This window comes from Ranitomeya imitator, chromosome 3, assembly GCF_032444005.1.
Source record: "Ranitomeya imitator isolate aRanImi1 chromosome 3, aRanImi1.pri, whole genome shotgun sequence".
NCBI classification, from domain to species: Eukaryota; Metazoa; Chordata; class Amphibia; order Anura; family Dendrobatidae; genus Ranitomeya; species Ranitomeya imitator.
Window position 1 is genome coordinate 93,844,270 of NC_091284.1, and position 19,158 is coordinate 93,863,427.

The following is a 19,158-nucleotide window of genomic DNA, read 5'->3' on the forward strand; positions in this document are numbered from 1 at the left end:
AACTCGCAAAACATACGGCACAATTTTTCTCTATGCCCCTGCTCCTATCTGCCGTATTAAACTGATCAGTATTATACGGCTTTCTACGGCCGTAGAAAATCGCAGCATGCTGCGTTTGTCACCGTATTGCGCAAATAAAACATCAATGAAAGTCTATGGAAGCCCCAAAAATATGGATCACACACGGACCAGCAGTGTGACTTGCGAGGAATACGCAGCGCTGTTAGAGAGAAAAGCCGGCAATTCAGTGCGGTATACAGTAAAATCACACTGACAGCTTCCAGTAGTAGAATAGGTAGAATAAATGTGTACACATAGAATAGTGTTATGACCTGGTGGTTAGGACAATAATGGACCTGGTGGTTATGAGCACACGGAATGACCTGATAGTTACAAATAATACAGAACAAGCTCTGAGACGTGGGAACTCTGCTGACCGCAATCCCTAATCCTATCACACACACTAGAAATAGCCGTGGATTGCTCCTAACGCTCCCTATGCAACTCGTCACAGCCTAAGGAACTAGCTAGCCCTAAAGATAGAAAAATAAAGCCTACCTTGCCTCAGAGAAATTTCCCAAAGGAAAAGGCAGCCCCCCACATATAATGACTGAGTTAAGATGAAATTACAAACATAGAGATGAAATAGATTTAGCAAAGTGAGGCCCGACTTACTGAACAGACAGAGGATAGGAAAGATAACTTTGCGGTCAGCACAAAAACTACAAAAAGACCACCAGAGGGCGCAAAAAGACCCTCCGCACTGACTCACTGTGCGGAGGCGCTCCCTCTGCGTCCCAGAGCTTCCAGCAAGCAAGACAAAAATCAAAATAGCAAACTGGACAGAAAAATAGCAAACAAGAGAAAACAAGCAGGAACTTAGCTTCTGCTGGGAAGACAGGTCACAAGAACGATCCAGGAGTGAACTAGACCAATACTGGAACATTGACAGGTGGCATGGAGCAATGATCTAAGTGGAGTTAAATAGAGCAGCCAGCTAACGAATTAACCTCGTCACCTGTGGAAGGAAACTCAGAAGCCGCAGCCCCACTCACAACCATCAGAGGAAGCCCATGGACAGAACCAGCCGAAGTACCATTCATGACCACAGGAGGAAGCTTGACAACAGAATTCACAACAGAATAGGTGTGTATATATATATATATATATATATATATATATATATATATATATACAGTGGGGCAAAAAAGTATTTAGTCAGTCAGCAATAGTGCAAGTTCCACCACTTAAAAAGATGAGAGGCGTCTGTAATTTACATCATAGGTAGACCTCAACTATGGGAGACAAACTGAGAAAAAAAAATCCAGGAAATCACATTGTCTGTTTTTTTAACATTTTATTTGCATATTATGGTGGAAAATAAGTATTTGGTCAGAAACAAAATTTCATCTCAATACTTTGTAATATATCCTTTGTTGGCAATGACAGAGGTCAAACGTTTTCTGTAAGTCTTCACAAGGTTGCCACACACTGTTGTTGGTATGTTGGCCCATTCCTCCATGCAGATCTCCTCTAGAGCAGTGATATTTTTGGCATTTCGCTTGGCAACACGGACTTTCAACTCCCTCCAATGGTTTTCTATAGGGTTGAGATCTGGAGACTGGCTAGGCCACTCCAGGACCTTGAAATGCTTCTTACGAAGCCACTCCTTCGTTGCCCTGGCGGTGTGCTTTGGATCATTGTCATGTTGAAAGACCCAGCCACGTTTCATCTTCTATGCCCTTGCTGATGGAAGGAGGTTTGCACTCAAAATCTCACGATACATGGCCCCATTCATTCTTTCATGTACCCGGATCAGTCGTCCTGGCCCCTTTGCAGAGAAACAGCCCCAAAGCATGATGTTTCCACCACCATGCTTTACAGTAGGTATGGTGTTTGATGGATGCAACTCAGTATTCTTTTTCCTCCAAACACGACAAGTTGTGTTTCTACCAAACAGTTCCAGTTTGGTTTCATCAGACCATAGGACATTCTCCCAAAACTCCTCTGGATCATCCAAATGCTCTCTAGCAAACTTCAGACGGGCCCGGACATGTACTGGCTTAAGCAGTGGGACACGTCTGGCACTGCAGGATCTGAGTCCATGGTGGCGTAGTGTGTTACTTATGGTAGGCCTTGTTACATTGGTCCCAGCTCTCTGCAGTTCATTCACTAGGTCCCCCCGCGTGGTTCTGGGATTTTTACTCACCGTTCTTATGATCATTCTGACCCCACGGGGTGGGATTTTGCGTGGAGCCCCAGATCGAGGGAGATTATCAATGGTCTTGTATGTCTTCCATTTTCTAATTATTGCTCCCACTGTTGATTTCTTCACTCCAAGCTGGTTGGCTATTGCAGATTCAGTCTTCCCAGCCTGGTGCAGGGCTACAATTTTGTTTCTGGTGTCCTTTGACAGCTCTTTGGTCTTCACCATAGTGGAGTTTGGAGTCAGACTGTTTGAGGGTGTGCACAGGTGTCTTTTTATACTGATAACAAGTTTAAACAGGTGCCATTACTACAGGTAATGAGTGGAGGAAAGAGGAGACTCTTAAAGAAGAAGTTACAGGTCTGTGAGAGCCAGAAATCTTGATTATTTGTTTCTGACCAAATACTTATTTTCCACCATAATATGCAAAAAAAATGTTAAAAAAACAGACAATGTGATTTTCTGGATTTTTTTTTCTCAGTTTGTCTCCCATAGTTGAGGTCTACCTATGATGTAAATTACAGACGCCTCTCATCTTTTTAAGTGGTGGAACTTGCACTATTGCTGACTGACTAAATACTTTTTTGCCCCACTGTATATATATAGTCAGTGAGACACACATATATATATATATATATATATATTTCTTCCAGCGCTAGACAGCTTTAAAGCCGGTAATTCAATTACCGGCTTTTGCTTTCTCCTTCCTAAAACCCGACATGATATGAGACCTGGTTTACATACAGTAAACCATCTCATATCACCATTTTTTTGCATATTCCACACTACTAATGTTAGTAGTGTGTATATGCAAAATTTGGCCATTCTAGCTAGTAAATTAAGGGGTTAAATGGCGGAAAAAATTGGCGTGGGCTTCCGCACAATTTTCTCCGCCAGAGTAGTAAAGCCAGTGACTGAGGGCAGATATTAATAGCCTGGAGAGGGTCCACGGTTATTGGCCCCCCCCTGGCTAAAAACACCTGCCCCCAGCCACCCCAGAAAAGGCACATCTGGAAGATGCGCCTATTCTGGCACTTGGCCACTCTCTTCCCATTCCCATGTAGTGGTGGGATATGGGGTAATGAAGGGTTAATGCCACCTTGCTATTGTAAGGTGACATTAAGACAAATTAATAATGGAGAGGCATCAATTATGAAAACTTGTTTTTTGTTTGGCTTTTTTGCTAGGTTCACTAAATGCTAAAACTGACCTGCCATTATGATTCTCCGGGTCAGTACGAGTTCATAGACAACAAACATGTCTAGGTTATTTTTTACCTAAGTGGTGAAAAAAAATTCCAAACTTTGCTAAAAAAAAAAAAAAAATTGTGCCATTTTCCGATACTCGTGGCGTCTCCATTTTTCGTGATCTGGGGTCGGGTGAGGGCTTATTTTTTGCGTGCCGAGATGACGTTTTTAATGATAGCATTTTGGTGCAGATACGTTCTTTTGATCGCCCATTATTGCATTTTAATGCAATGTCGCGGCGACCAAAAAAAACGTAATTCTGGCGTTTCGAATTTCTTTCTCGCTACGCCATTTAGCGATCAGGTTAATGCTTTTTTTTATTTGATAGATCGGGCAATTCTGAGCGCGGCGACACCAAATATGTGTAGATAGAGTGGGGCGAAAGGGGGGTGATTTAAACTTTTATATATTTTTTTATTTTTTTCACATTTTTTTTTTCACTTTTGCCATGCTTCAATAGCCTCCATGGGAGGCTAGAAGCAGGCACAGCACGATCGCCTCTGCTACATAGCAGCGATCTGCTGTTCGCTGCTATGTAGTAGAAAATCAGGTGTGCTGTGAGCACCGACCACAGGGTGACGCTCACAGCTACCGGCAATAGTAACCATAGAGGTCTCAAGGACCTCTATGGTTACAAGGTACAAGCATCGCCGACCTCCGATCATGTGACGGGGGGCGGCGATGCCGTCATTTCCGGCCGCCCGGCCGGATGCGGTAGTTAAATGCCGCTGTCTGCGTTTGACAGCGGCATTTAACTAGTTAATAGGTGTGGGCAGATCGCGATTCTGCCCGCGCCTATTATGGGCACATGTCAGCTGTTCAAAACAGCTGACATGTCCCGGCTTTGATGCGGGCTCACCGCCGGAGCCCGCATCAAAGAGGGGCTTCTGACCTCGGACGTACTATCCCGTCCGAGGTAAGAAAGGGGTTAATTAAAATGCGTGGTGTGACTGTGGAGGCACCATAAAGTATGGGCGGCCCAATACATTGTAGGGACCATGGGAACGCACATCGGGGGTCACAGTGATTCGCTGACGCCTGCGCAGAAGATCCCTGAGTGCAGCGCCCGAAGAAGGGATGATGAGGTATGTATTTCTGAGGGTGAGCAGGGCGCTGGCGCGGGATTCCGGGGCCAGAACTGAATGGGAGGGGGGTAGTATTATAATGTGGACAGTAGGCAGGGATTTGTCAAAAAGAAAGGGTAGTGGGCACCACATAGAGTATTTAGGGATCAACCAAGTGTGTGTATATATATATATATATATATATATATATATATATATATATATATATATATACACACATACACATGTATATATACACACATACACATGTATATATACACATATACACACAATATAAACCAAACAAGAAAAGATATGGGATCAACCGCAAAGAATATACAAAGTTTATTGTTTTCAATACAAAAACACAGCAAGGCAAGACATACTTGTTAAAAACATTTAAAATTACAAAAGGACGGCTGGTAAGCCACACATCCCCGATGTTTACCCTGGTTACCAGCGTAAATGTTAAAAAAACAAACACTACTTACCTTCAGCTGTCTGTCCTCCGGCGCTGTGCTTTCCTCTGCACTGTGTAAGCACAGCGGTCGGAAAGCAGAGCGGTGACGTCACCGCTCTGCTTTCCGGCTGCCCGGCGCTGACACAGGATGCAGGAGGAGTGTAGAGAAGCACAGCGTCGGGGACAGACAGCCGAAGGTAAGTATGTAGTGTTTGTTTTTTTAACGTTTACGCTGGTAACCAGGGTAAACATCGGGTTACTAAGCGCGGCCATGCGCTTAGTAACCCGATATTTACCCTGGTTACCAGTGAAGACATCGCTGGATCGGTGTCACACACGCCGATCCAGCGATGTCAGCGGGAGATCCAGCGACGAAATAAAGTTCTGGACTTTCCTCAGCGACCAACGATCTCCCAGCAGGGGCCTGATCGTTGGTCGCTGTCACACATAACGATTTCCTTAAAGATATCGTTGCTACGTCACAAAAAGCAACGATATCGTTAACGATATCATTATGTGTGAAGGTACCTTTAGGTATATAAGAAGGAACGCTCAAACACCCTGCCTGTCTGCTGCCAGTTATATAAAATAACCCTCTGATGAAATACTCATATCCTAAATATAGAGGCATTAATATAAACATATTTACCAGACTTGCTGCTCTGGAGTCAGGTCCATAAAATAGAAAAAGACATCCCAAGAAAACCTGAGGTCACTTATCAAAACTGATAGTCCAGACACCCAATATACCTAGACGGTCAGATGAAGATACAACGACCGAAAATAGAGTGCTGACCATGGGGGAAAAAGGAAACAAAACCCCACGCGTATCGACGCTCTCAGAGCGTCTTCATCAGGGTAATACAAACAGGACCATCCCGCCCTGCTTTATATACACATTCACAATCAAATCAAGCAATCATCACCTGCAGGCATGCAGCGGCGCCCAGCTTCCATGGTGTATCTGACACAGTGGATTACTTCCGGTTCAGCGAGTTCACAGGCTCGCACCTGCGCAGTGACAATAATTTGCGCAGATGCGGCGGCTGCAAGTGTGGACATATTGAGAAGGGAGAAACAGCGCAGTATGACGATATGCGCATGCGCAAAGATTTACTGAGGCACTGGGACCGCATAACAATGTATACAGCCTCTTCCTATTACTCCAAAGAGTTAGCAATGAAAGTCACCTACAGAAGTGTGGTGGCAAGGGAACAGGCAGGGATTTCTTACAGCACCTCACGCCCCGAAGCCTGGAAGAAATCATTAGCATACAGAATATAAAATTTCTCAGCAACGCGACCATTAATATGAGGCATACAGGTAGGACTAGTGTAACGTTTCTATTACCTGTATGCCCATATTAATAGGTCACATATGTTCGGGGGGTACAGATTTCCTTTACATTATTCTTAGTCTCCAGCATTTGTTTTTTTCACACCTGCCTAAAACTCTTGCACAGTAGTGTATATATATATTTTTAAGAACTATTAAATATGAGTCAATGCAAATATCATCATAGTATAGCTAGTGTATGATGTAGAATACCGTATAGTGCTCCCTTCTCCAAGAAATATGGATTAGTTACCCACAGGCAATTTGTTTACATTAACAGCAGTTCTCCACAATTCACACTTGTTAACTTCTCATCAGGCTATAGGTCTGGTACATGGTGAGGAGACGTCTGGGTGATTTGTTCCAATTAGTAGTAGATAAGAGGGCATGATATAGAGTACAGGTACAGCAAGGCTTGATTTATATGATCAATAATCTCATTAATGCATCAGCACAGAAGTACATTGATCTCAATCTGTGATATTGACCACACAAATGGAAACTGCCTCCATCACAGTAGGGGACCTGCATAAAAGATCACAATTCTAAATGATAACATACCAAGGGGGGAAACATTTGCATACATTACACTGCTTGTACAACCCCAATTCCAAAAAAGTTGGGACGCTGTGTAAAATGAAAAGAAAACAAGAAAAGAATAATTTGTAAATCTCTTATAGCCATACTTTCTTCACAACAGAACATAAGACACAGATCAGGAGGTGAAAGATATTTTTACATGCTTTTGTAATGGTGGCATCCATTTTCTGTATTGTGTTCTAACACAATACTTTTATGTTTTAATTTCGGTAAAGACACATTTTCTGCATGCACTGGCCTTCAGACTATTTCTGAGCATTAGGTCTGAAAATTATTATTTGTAGCCTTGAGGTTTGCTACAGAGAAGGCATGCATTGTCCAGCTCACATAGACAATGTTTGGGACTAGTGATAAGCGAATTTGTTAGGAAAACGATCGCCAAACATAAATTCGGTATAAATATGACACATTTGGATTTGTGATCGGAAAAACAAGCAAAATTTTATAAAATCAGAAAAAAATTGGTAAAAGTGCGTGAAAATATTTGCGTTGCCACAAACGTATTTTCAGCACTTTAGCGACAATAATAGTGGTGTATCATTAGCATTTGACACGTGTTTGATGATGGGAGCGGGTTTGCAGGGCTCAGAGGCGCGCCGTTCTTGTAAACAGTCATTTTTTTTCTTCCTAACTTTTTGTGTGCAAATTGTGGCTAACCAATCAGGGCACAGGAAACATCCAGAATGTCCTGACACCACGGCTTGTGTCATTGGCTGCTGAAATCACATGTCCCTTTCTATATAAAGAGCAGACATCTTGTTTTAGCGCCATTTTGACACTGTAACAGCGCAGAGAGGCTACTCCTGATACTGGCACTGTTAGCAGCAAGATTTTAGCTAGCTAGGTGGTTGTATATCAGTCAGATATTGTAGCTAGCTAGTTTCCAGTGTGGCTGTAAAATTTACCTTCCAGCCTCCTTACCTTGACAAGCCAGCGCTGGTATGTCACTCTCCACAAGGAGAAACGATACCCCTTAGACCCCTGTCCAGAGCCTCTCACCTAGCCAAATTAGTTCTCATGCTTCACACTGGCGAGTGCCAACAGCCCAAAACACCATGTCTGCGAATTGAGATACTTATTTGGCTTTTATCCTAAGTTACATTGCAAGACTCGTTAAAGGGTTGATTGTGACTTGTAGGATCGCTACTTCCAACAGGTGGCGCTATAGAGTTCAAGTCCTCCTTTTCTCTGAAGAGGCAATTTGCATATGTCCTATGCAAAGACATCTGACAATTTCTGTTATTGGACAGGCTACTACCTTTCTTTGGCAGAGGCATAGTGGTACACCTTGTTGATGAGGCCCACAAAGAGAATGTGCTCAAGTGTAACATACATAGTAACATAGTAACATAGTAACATAGTTAGTAAGGCCGAAAAAAGACATTTGTCCATCCAGTTCAGCCTATATTCCATCATAATAAATCCCCAGATCTACGTCCTTCTACAGAACCTAATAATTGTATGATACAATATTTTTCTGCTCCAGGAAGACATCCAGGCCTCTCTTGAACCCCTCCCAAGTGGATGGCAAGCGCAGCTTCAAGTGGCCCCTCCTCCTCTTCCTCCACCTCAACATCACACCCAGTACAGTTCACAGAGGTGGCACCCAAATTCCCTTTGCTCCCCCCCATGTCCCAACTCTCCAACTGACTGTACGGAACCACAGAAGGGTGAGTCTGAAGAGCTATTCACACACACTATGCCATGGTCATTAGAAGTGTACTCAAAAGCTTTACAGAGTCAGAAGGAGGAAATCTGCATCGATGCCCAATATTTTCTTAGCTTGGATCCGGGGCAAGACGAAGTAGGGTCCGAACAGCATCCTGACCCTTGTCATCAGATGTTAAAGGGAACCTGTCACCCCCAAAATTGATGGTGAGGTAAGCTCACCGTCATCAGGGGCTTATCTACAGCATTCTGTAATGCTGTAGATAAGCCCCCGATGTAACCTGAAAGAGGAGAAAAAGAGGTCAGATTATACTCACCCAGGGGCAGTCCCGCTGCGGTCAAATGGGTGTCTCAGGTCCGCTCCGGCGCCTCCTATCTTCATTCCATGACGTCCTCTTCTGGTCTTCACGCCGTGGCTCCGACGCAGGCATACTTTGTCTGCCCTGTTGAGGGTAGAGCAAAGTACTGCAGTGCGCAGGCGCCGGGCCTCTGACCTTTCCGGCGTCTGCGCACTGCAGTACTTTGCTCTGCCCTCAACAGGGCAGACAAAGTACGCCGGAGCCGGAGCCGTGGCGTGAAGACCAGAAGAGGATGTCATGGAATGAAGATGGGAGGCGTTGTTCCGGACCTGAGACACCCATCGGTGCGGGACAGCCCCTGGGCAAGTATAATCTAACCTCTTTTTCTCCTCTTTCAGGTAACATCGGCGGCTTATCTACAGCATTACAGAATGCTGTAGATAAGCCCCTGATGACGGTGAGCTTACCTCACCATCGATTTTGAGGATGACAGGTTTCCTTCAACCCCTCCGAGGTGATCCTGATGAGACTCAGATATCTGAGGCTCACGTGGACTGTACTGTGCTGTTAGGGCAGGAAGAGGAGGAGGGTGACTCCAACTGAGAGGAATGTGATAATATAGAGGATGATGATGATGAGGTGTTAGATCCCAGTTGGCATGAACATAGAGGCACACAGCTGAATAGGTCATCTGAGGAGGAAGACGTGGAGGTTACATTGCGCCGTACGTCACAGACACGTAGTGATACAGCCACAACGAGCATTGCATCCTCAGCCACAACTGTGGCTGTGACCAGCAGTGTCTGTAGGCCTGCAGCTCGCAGGGGTGGCAAGGGTTGCCTAGCCTGGACCTTTTTTTACACTGCAAAGGATGAGCAAACACATGTAATCTGCCAGCTTTGCAAAAAAAAAAAACTGAGTTGAGGTAAAAAGTGCAATAATTTGAGTACTACATGTATGAATCTTCACATGCGCAATCAACATGCTTTACTGTGGGAATCCCATTATTATTATTATTTATTGTTTGCGCAAAAATGCGGACCAGCGAAGCTCAACAACCATCAGCCATCCCATCAATCGCATCCGCTGCTTCTTCCTCCTCCTCTGTTACCATGCCAACTATTGAGACACAGGTCTTCGACCACAGAACCTTGGGTTATTTACCGACTCCAGTTACGCTGACTGAGAGCTTGCTGTAACGGAAGCTGACACGCTTGCTGTTTTTCATCGATCTGTGAAAACGAGCAGACCACAACTTTCTCAATCTATTGTAACATCTCCGCCTGCACCTCTCTCACGGTCCAGCAGTTTGTCCTGTTCACCGTACTCCGCCCTCTTTCAGCACTGCAGCCAGCCCACAGTTCCGCAGTTGTGGTCACGTAAAAGATTGTTTCCTACTAAGCATTACAAAGCTAAGAGGTTGAACTTCACCATCTCCAATCTGTTGGCCACAGTAATGCTGCCTTTCCCCCTGGTAGATACAGATGGTTTCTGAAAGCTGACGGCTGTCGCAGTCCCCCAGTACCAATTGCCCAGTCACCATTACTTTTCTAAGAAAGCTGTGCCAGCGCTACACCAGGATGTCACAGACAACATCACCCATTCCTTGACTAAATCTGTCTTCCAGGGTGCATTTCACCACAGATACTTGGATCAGTAAGCATGGCCAAGGGTATTACATCTCACTAACTGGGCATTAGGTGACTCTGGTGGCTGTGGGGGCAGGCGCTGCTCCACAAGTCTTGGAATCCCCAAGGCTTGCAGGACAAACCTCTACATTTAACACTTCCTCCACTGCTTCTGCCTCCTCTATCTCCTCTAGTGACTCCATCTGCGCGTGAACCTCTGCCTTAATGAGATGCGCGTTCCAACAGTGCAGGGCGAATCCCCACCAACTCCGTATGGCGCAGCCAGGGATCACCCGAATCAGGCAGTATTAACATTGATATGCCTTGGAGATCGCAATCATACAGCTGAAGAGTTGTGGACAGCTCTCTAGGCTGAGTTTGATCAATGGCTGTCTCCGCTAAACCTGCATCCAGGGAAGGCCGTGTCCGATAATAATGGTGTGAACCTGGCGGCGGCCCTATGGCGAGGCAAAATCACACACGTGCCTTGCATTGTTCACGTCCTCAACCTGGTGGTATAGCGTTTACTCCGCCACTATCCTGGCCTGGGTGAGCTGTTCCAGAAAGCGCGTAAGCTGGATGCTCATTTCTGCCATTCGTATCCCTCAGGTCATCAACTTGCATCGATACAGAGGTCTTTGTCCATGCCAGTTAACAGGTTGATATGCGATGTGCCAACACGGTGGAATTCCACTCTGCACATGTTGCAGCGACTGTGGCAGAAACGAACCCTGATGCAGTATGTCATGTCGTATAGCCTGGGCCAACGCAGTATGGATGTGGTGTATATCATGTTTACAGAGTGGGCACAGATTAAGGACCTCTACACCCATCTGCAATTTCGAAATGGCTACTAAGATGGTTAGCGCTGACGCCGCCGTCATCAGCATCACTATTACGGTCATATATATGCTGGAGCAGACTTTGAATAGCCTGCAGGAGGAGATGGTTGTCCCAGAAGAAGAGGAGGAAGCAGAGGAGGATGAGGAAGGGATTACATTGTCTCTAAGTTCCAGACTTTCGTCACATAGGCAGGTGGCAAGCGAGGGTGGATTACTGCGATCGAGGTGGGCTGATGATAACAAACTGTTATCAAAGGTGCAAGTTCCAAGGAACAAATGGGGGAAAAGGTGATGGGCGAGCAACTATCAGATGAACAGGATAATCCTCTCCTCTCTGTTGTTCGTGGTTGGCAGGAGGGGACGGAGGAAACAAGCCTCATTGTTACCCAGCCACCAACACATCATGGGCTTGGTCCTCATGGTAGAGCCTTAGGCTAGGGTCACATTGCGTTAGTGCAATCCGTTTAGCGCTAGTGGGTTGCGCTAATGCAATGTTTTTAATGGGGCCGCGTCCCGGGGTCGCGGTAACGTCCCCGCTCTCGCAGATCGGGGATCTGCGAGAGCGGGGAACGGACCGCGGGCGCGCCTCGGACGCTGCAAGCAGCATCCGCGGCGCGCCAGGAAACACCGGCGCGTGCCGAACATGGCACGCGCTAGTGCTGCGCGTTCCCATTGCCGTGAATCGGCGCGCTAACGGACGCGTTGCACGGCGTTAATTTTGCCGTGCAACGCTGTCCGTTAGCGCTTTCCCATTAACGCAATGGGAACCAAGCCTTACCTATGAATGCCTTCTTGCTGCACTATCTACAACATGATCCCCCTATAGCAGGGGTCCCCAACCCGTAGCTCGCGAGCCACATGTGGCTCGCCTGCTCCAGGCATGTGGCTCGCCGATGGTCACTGAAAAAAAGGTCCCCAAAGAGCCGCCCCGCCGGCTGTAATACCCGCCCCGCTGCGTTAATACCCGCCCGCCACCTGCTCCTGGTATGTGGGGAAAGGAGCCGCCCCGCCGGCTGTAATACCCGCCCCGCTGTGTATAATACCCGCCCCGCCACCTGCTCCTGGTATGTGAGAAAGGAGCCGCCCCGCCGCTTGCAATACCTGCCCTGTCCTGCGTCAGCAACTGCATTCACTCCTGGGCAGTGAAGCGGGTCACTGTGATCTGTTAAAGTCGCACAAAGTCTCGCGAGACTTCACAAATCTCGCAAGACTTTGTACTGCACCATTAATCGCTGCAATGTCTGTGTGACATTCTGATACAGGTACTTCACATGCTCCTGGCCCCCATATTATGTGCGCTGGCCTCCAAATGTGCAGGGAGCCTCATTATCTCTGGAGCCTGTCACATGACCGCACAATATTAGTTTATGGCGCAGGGTCACCAGTAGTTTCGTTGGATGTCAATATAATGACATTACCTGTCCTGTAGGATTCCGGGATCACAGACAAGACGTCTGCATTTCATATAATCTCATTCCCCAGGGGCGCTGATTCTATTTGAGGGGAAGATAGTGTGGGCAGACACCGAAACAGACATCACCCCCCAATATCAAGTGCTGAATCGCGTATTATGCTACTTTCACACTTGCGTTGTGCACTGCACGTCGCTATGCGTCGTTTAGGTGAAAAAACGCATCCTGCAAAATTGCTAGCAGGATGCGTTTTTTCTCCATTGACTAACATTAGCGACGCATTGCGACGCTTTGCCACACGTCGCAACCGTTGTGCGACGGTTGCGTCGTGTTGCGGTGGACCGTCGGCTGCAAAAAACGTTACATGTAACGTTTTTTGCAGTGTTGTGTCCGCCATTTCCGACCGCATATGCGCGGCCAGAACTCCGCCCCCACCTCCCCGCACCTCACAGTGGGGCAGCAGATGCTCTGGAAAAATGCATCCGCTGCCCCCGTTGTGCGGCGCATTCACTGCTAGCGTCAGTACGTCGGCCCAACGCACTGTGACGGGCCGAGTACGACGCTAGTGTGAAAGTAGCCTTACTGTCGAGGACCACGGCATCCAACGGGGTTATACACAAGGATTATGGCGGCTAAATGGAGATATTTCATGGGACTGCACTGGGGGGTCACGTCACCGCAAATGATGAGTGTTCTCTACTCCACTTGTGTGTCAGTCATTACTGCACATCTAAGGTTGTCAGGTCAGAGGGTCCCAACCTGGGGAGTGCTTCATGGAAAAATGAGAGTCCACGAAAATGCACAGGTGGTATGAGATGAAGCCATGACACATAATGGCCCCTGCAATTAACTTATCTGGGGGTCTTGTGCTCTAACATTTTAAGATCGTCCCACAAACATCATTTATCACCAATCCACACTATAAGTCAGGGGTCCCCAACCCGCCTGTTCCAGACATGTGGCGTATAATACCCATCCGCCACCTGCTCCTGCTATGTGGCTCGCCAGAAAGGAGCCGCTCCGCCGCTTGTAATACCTGCCCCACAGCCTGCAATTTGCCGCTCCTCCTGCGTCAGTGACTGCATTCACTCCTGCGCAGTGGAGCAGGTCACTGTGATCTGTTAAAGTCGCACAAAGTCTCACAAGACTTTGGTTACTACGGCTTCTATAGAGCACAGAGACCCGTGCAACTGCGCAGGAGTGAATGCAGTCACTGACTGCCGAATCCAGATAGAAGGGCAGGCTAGTCGAAGTAAAACACTCTTAGCATAAGTATATAAGTGTCCGAATAAGCATTTTAAAGATAACCTGTCACCCCCCATTACCTATTGGTAAAAGAGCCACCTTCAGCCACACTAAGGGTACCGTCACACAGTGCAATTTTGATCGCTACGACGGCACGATTCGTGACGTTCGAGCGATATAGTTACGATATCGCAGTGTCTGACACGCTCCTGCGATCAGGGACCCCGCTGAGAATCGTACGTCGTAGCAGATCGTTTGAAACTTTCTTTCGTCGTCTAGTGTCCCGCTGTGGCGGCATGATCGCATGGTGACTGTAACAGATATCGTATACGATGTGCGCATAGTAACCAACGGCTTCTACATCGCACATACGTCATGAAATTATCGCTCCAGCGTCGTACATTGCAAAGTGTGACAGCAGTCTACGACGCTGGAGCGATATTGTTACGATGCTGGAGCGTCACGGATCGTACCATCGTAGCGATCAAAATGCCACTGTGTGACGGTACCCTAAGGCTGCATTCTCTGAAGGTGGCTCTTATGTTTTTTTATCACGAGTAATGCAGAAATACAAATATAATTGCGCGCCATACCTGTATTGAGTCAGGGAGGTAAGTTTTCTCCCCCTGACTCAAGCGCCTCGCTGCCATCCATCATCCCCCTCAGTCCCCCGGGCGCCGCCTCCTCTGTCTCCTCACGTCACCGGCACCTACGCTGTGCAATCATTTTTCGGGCATGCGCCGTGCGCGCTGCCCTGGAACTTACATCCACTGATGTATGGAGATCAGGCCTGCATGTAGCTGAGGCCCCAGATCCCACCCCACAGTGGGTTATGATTTATGCACACTATGGGGCTGGGAATCTGGCGCTTGCGCAGTAAATCTCTTTGCGGCTGTCCTCATCTGCCTCCTGCGGGGCTGAATCTGTTGCCTGTCTAGTGCAGATCTCTGCACCTGTAATACGTCGGAAATAGGCGGATGGAGATGGGGACAGGCGCAGAGACTCGCTGTGCAGGCACCAGATTTCCAGCCTCGCAGTGTGAAAAAATCATAACACACTGCAGGGTGGGATCTGGGGCCTCTGCTACACGCAGGCGCGATATCAGTACATCAGTGGATGTAAGTTCCAGGGCAGCGTGGATGGCGCATGCCTGAATAATGATTGTACAGTACAGGCGCCGCTGACTTGAGGAGACACAGAGGCTCCCGGGGGCCAGAGGGGCATGATGAATGGATGCAAGGTGCTTGAGTCGGAGAGAAAACACCTCCCTGACTCAAAACAGGTATGGCGCGAAATTTATAAAAGTCAGTATTTCTGGGGTAATAGGGATAAAAAAAAACATAACAGCCACCTTCATAGAATGTAGCCTTAAGGTACAGTCACACATAACGATATCGTTACCGATATCGTTGCTTTTTGTGACGTAGCAACGATATCGTTAAGGAAATCGTTATGTGTGACAGCGACCAACGATCAGGCCCCTGCTGGGAGATCGTTGATCGCTGAGGAAAGTCCAGAACTTTATTTCGTCGCTGGATCTCCCGCTGACATCGCTGGATCGGCGTGTGTGACACCGATCCAGAGATGTCTTCACTGGTAACCAGGGTAAACATCGGGTAACTAAGCGCAGGGCCGCGCTTAGTAACCCGATGTTTACCCTGGTTACCCTGGTTACCAGAGTGAAAGTTAAAATCTGCATGTTATTATTTGTGCCTTCTCTAGGTTTTCCTATGGCCGTGGAATATGAAAAGCACAAAAAAAAAATTACGCCATTGTCGAAACAACTTCCCTCCATTACTGGGAAATTAGAGGACAGCAATAAGCACTACAGAGGTAAGTATTAATTGCAGTGGGAAGTGCTCATCTAAATGTGCAGTTTTGGACACTCATAACACAAATTCTTGTCTCTCTGCTACAGGATCCAAATTTTTTTAAGGTCTGCATCTGGGGGAAGAGGCAGTGAACAGCAGCACTTACAAAAGAAGACTAGAGTTCCTGCATAGAAACGTGCAAAGAACAGCTCTACAGAGGTAAGAATTAATGATCCTTACCCGAACCAAAAGTATGTGCTATAAAGCTATATTTATAGGTTAACCAGAGACTTACACATTGTGATAGTATTTATCATCCACATTTCAGGTTCAGAACCCATCCAAATCATGGCTTCTGTTAACGAAGGTCCTTCACAAAAAAAGAAGCGCTCATACTCATACAGTTTTCATGAAGAATGGGAAGAACAATATCTTTTTACTCATTTTAGGGACAAGTGTATCTGCCTTATATGTCAGGCCACTGTATCCATTGGGAAAAAGTGCAATGTCGAGCGTCATTACACAACAACACACAAGAAGTTTGACCAGGAATATCCAAAGGGCACTAATCTAAGAAAGATAAAAGTCGAAGATTTGAAGTGTGCTTTGACTGCCCAACAAGCTGTATTTAGAAAGCCACGCAATAAATCTAAAGCAGCTACAGTTGCATCCTTTAAAGTTGCACATATTCTTGCCCAAAGGAAAAAACCATTTGAGGATGGAGAAATAGTTAAAGATGCCATGCTTGCAGCCGCAGATTCACTATTCCAAGATTTTAAGAAAAACTCCGATATTATTTCTGCTATAAAAAGCCTCCAACTATCTGGAAACACTATAACTCGGAGAATTGAATCTATGTCTGAAGATATACGTCACCAGCTGAAGAGAGACTTAGAAAAGTGTGACTTCATCAGCTTGCAGTTTGACGAATCCTTGGATGTAGTCGACACAGCTCAACTTAACATTTATATACGAATGGTGTTTGAAGACCTGAGTGTAAAAGAAGATTTGCTAGCAGTAATATCATTAAAGGAGAAAACCAGAGGGGAAGATATTTACACTGCTTTCAAGACTTATGTACAAGAGCACAACATACCTCTCCAGAAGCTAGTATCCATTACAACTGATGGTGCACCTGCAATGATTGGGTCTAAAATTGGTTTTGTCACATTATGCAGGAATGACCATGACTTTCCTCACTTTCTTAATTATCATTGCATTATTCACCAGGAGTCTCTATGTACCAAAGTCATTAACTTCCAGCATGTTATGAAAGTAGTTGTGAAGATTGTGAACTCTATACGAGCTAGACCACTTCAGCATAGACTCTTTAAGTCTTTTCTTGAAGAGCTTGATAGCCAATACAAAGACCTTCTTTTGTACACTGAAGTACGTTGGCTAAGCAGAGGGAAACTGTTAGAACGTTTTCAGAGCCTTTTACCAGAAATCATTCAGTTTTTAGAACTGAAAGATGACCTCTGTGCTGAAATCTCAGACTCCCAGTGGCAGGCAGACCTGGCATTTTTAACTGATATAACATCAAAATTAAACGACCTCAACCGTGAGCTTCAGGGTAAAGACAAAACAATAACTGAAATGATTGGGGCAGTAAACGCTTTTACACAAAAGCTAAAATTGTGCCAAACTCAGCTACAAAAAGGTGTGTTTCATCATTTCCCAAGTTTGCAACATTTGTTAAAGGAGAACACCCCATTTGATAAAAATGTCTACCTTGAAAGTTGTGAAAAACTTAACAAAGAATTTGAGAAACGTTTTTCAGAGTTTCATTGTGTTGAAGCCATAGCTTTATTTATGTCTAATCCATTTATGACCACTGATATTTCTGTAATTTCATCAGAAATTGCAACTGCTTTTCAAATGGACACCTCTCAACTTGAAAATGAGATTATAACATTGAACACTGATCTGTTGCTCAAATCCAGGTCTCAGGAGGATAACTTCTGGAGATTAGTTGAACGCTGCAAGTACCCTCTTCTGAAATCTGTTTCGAAACGACTGCATGCCTGCTTTGGATCAACATATCTTTGTGAATCAGGTTTTTCAGCTCTGAAAATATTAAAATCTAAATACAGATCTCGCTTGACTGATGAACACCTGGATGACTGCATGCGCATGGCTCTCACTAATTACAACCCAGATTTTGAAACACTGGCAGAAAACATGCAGTGCCAGATTTCACACTGAACTATTAAGTTGGACATTTTCAAGTTTCATAGCACTGTTGAAGTTCTACTACATGTTAGCTTCCATTTGTTTCTTGTTTTTTACTAGTAAATTGGTTTGACTACGTCTTTATCTGCATTGTGGCTCTCGACCAACTTTCATAGCGGAATGTGGCTCTCAAGGTAAGAAAGGTTGGGGACCCCTGCCCTATAGTCATGATTAGGAATACTGCTGAATACTGGGTTGCCACTCTGTTAGATCCACGTTATGAAACCAAATTTTGCCAGATACTTCCCACCCTGGAAAGGGACCCGTGAATGCTGGAGTATTGAAACACACTTTTACACAACCTTTGGGAATGTGTCCACGTTCAGGATTTCATCAGGATTTGGTCAGGATTTTACTCAGGTAAACTCCTGACCAAATCTGTACCTGAGGTCACTGGCAGGTCACCTGCGTTGTCCTTGCGTTGTTTCAGCATTGTAAGGGCATGCTACGTTTGTAAAAGACGCGTCGCATGTGCGTTTTCGCGGCTATGCCGCATGCGTCTTTTAATGCATAGTGGAGACGGGATTTCATGAAATCCCCTCCACTATGCTGTAACATCTGGACTCTGGGTGTTTGACGCTGCGGCTCTACGCAGCGTCAAACACGCAGCGTTTCCTGAACGTGGAAACATACCCTTAAGAGAGCTTCCCCCCCGAGACAGCAGTGAGGCACACAGTTGGCATCGTAGCTCTAGACTTCCAACCTCCGGCACGTCAATTTGTAAAGCCAAAACATTAGCAGCGGAAGAAGCAATTTCTGTGAGTTCTTTGACACTTTTTTTAGACCAGCTCGTGCACCAGCACAACAGAATCCAAGTCTTACACATGGTAAACGAATGGAGAGGATGGTAGAGGACTATCTAGAACTGAATATCAATACCATCAGGGTGGGTTTGGACCCTTTCACATTTTGGTCTTCTAAAATGGATGAGTGGTCTGAGCTAGCCTCACATGCCTTGGAGGTTTTATCATGCCTGGCAGCCAGTGTTCCCGGAGAACGTGTCTTCGGCGCTGCTGGTGGTGTCCTGACGGATAAGCGCAGCCGGCTGTCCCCTGAAAGTGTAGACTGCCTAACTTTCATCAAGATGAACAAGTCAAGGATCTCCAAGG

At 46.0% G+C, this 19,158-nt stretch overlaps 1 protein-coding gene across 1 annotated transcript; it reads left to right on the forward strand.

Annotated features, from left to right (window-relative positions):
* Window positions 1–4,451: 4,451 nt before the first annotated feature.
* LOC138671560 (general transcription factor II-I repeat domain-containing protein 2-like) lies at window positions 4,452–18,022 on the forward strand. The gene is made up of 3 exons (XM_069759739.1): window positions 4,452–4,554; window positions 15,729–15,839; window positions 16,146–18,022. The coding sequence occupies exons 1-3, from the start codon at window positions 4,452–4,454 to the stop codon at window positions 18,020–18,022; spliced, it is 2,091 nt and encodes a 696-aa protein (XP_069615840.1).
* The last annotated feature ends 1,136 nt before the right edge of the window (window positions 18,023–19,158 follow it).

Excerpts from the sequence above, each read along its gene's own strand:
- LOC138671560 (XM_069759739.1), top strand. The coding sequence starts at position 4,452 with ATGGGAACGCACATCGGGGGTCACAGTGATTCGCTGACGCCTGCGCAG. Across the intron at positions 4,555-15,728 it reads TGAGGTATGTATTTCTGAGG|GTTTTCCTATGGCCGTGGAA; the intron begins GTGAGCAGGGCG and ends TGCCTTCTCTAG. Across the intron at positions 15,840-16,145 it reads CAGCAATAAGCACTACAGAG|GTTCAGAACCCATCCAAATC; the intron begins GTAAGTATTAAT and ends TCCACATTTCAG.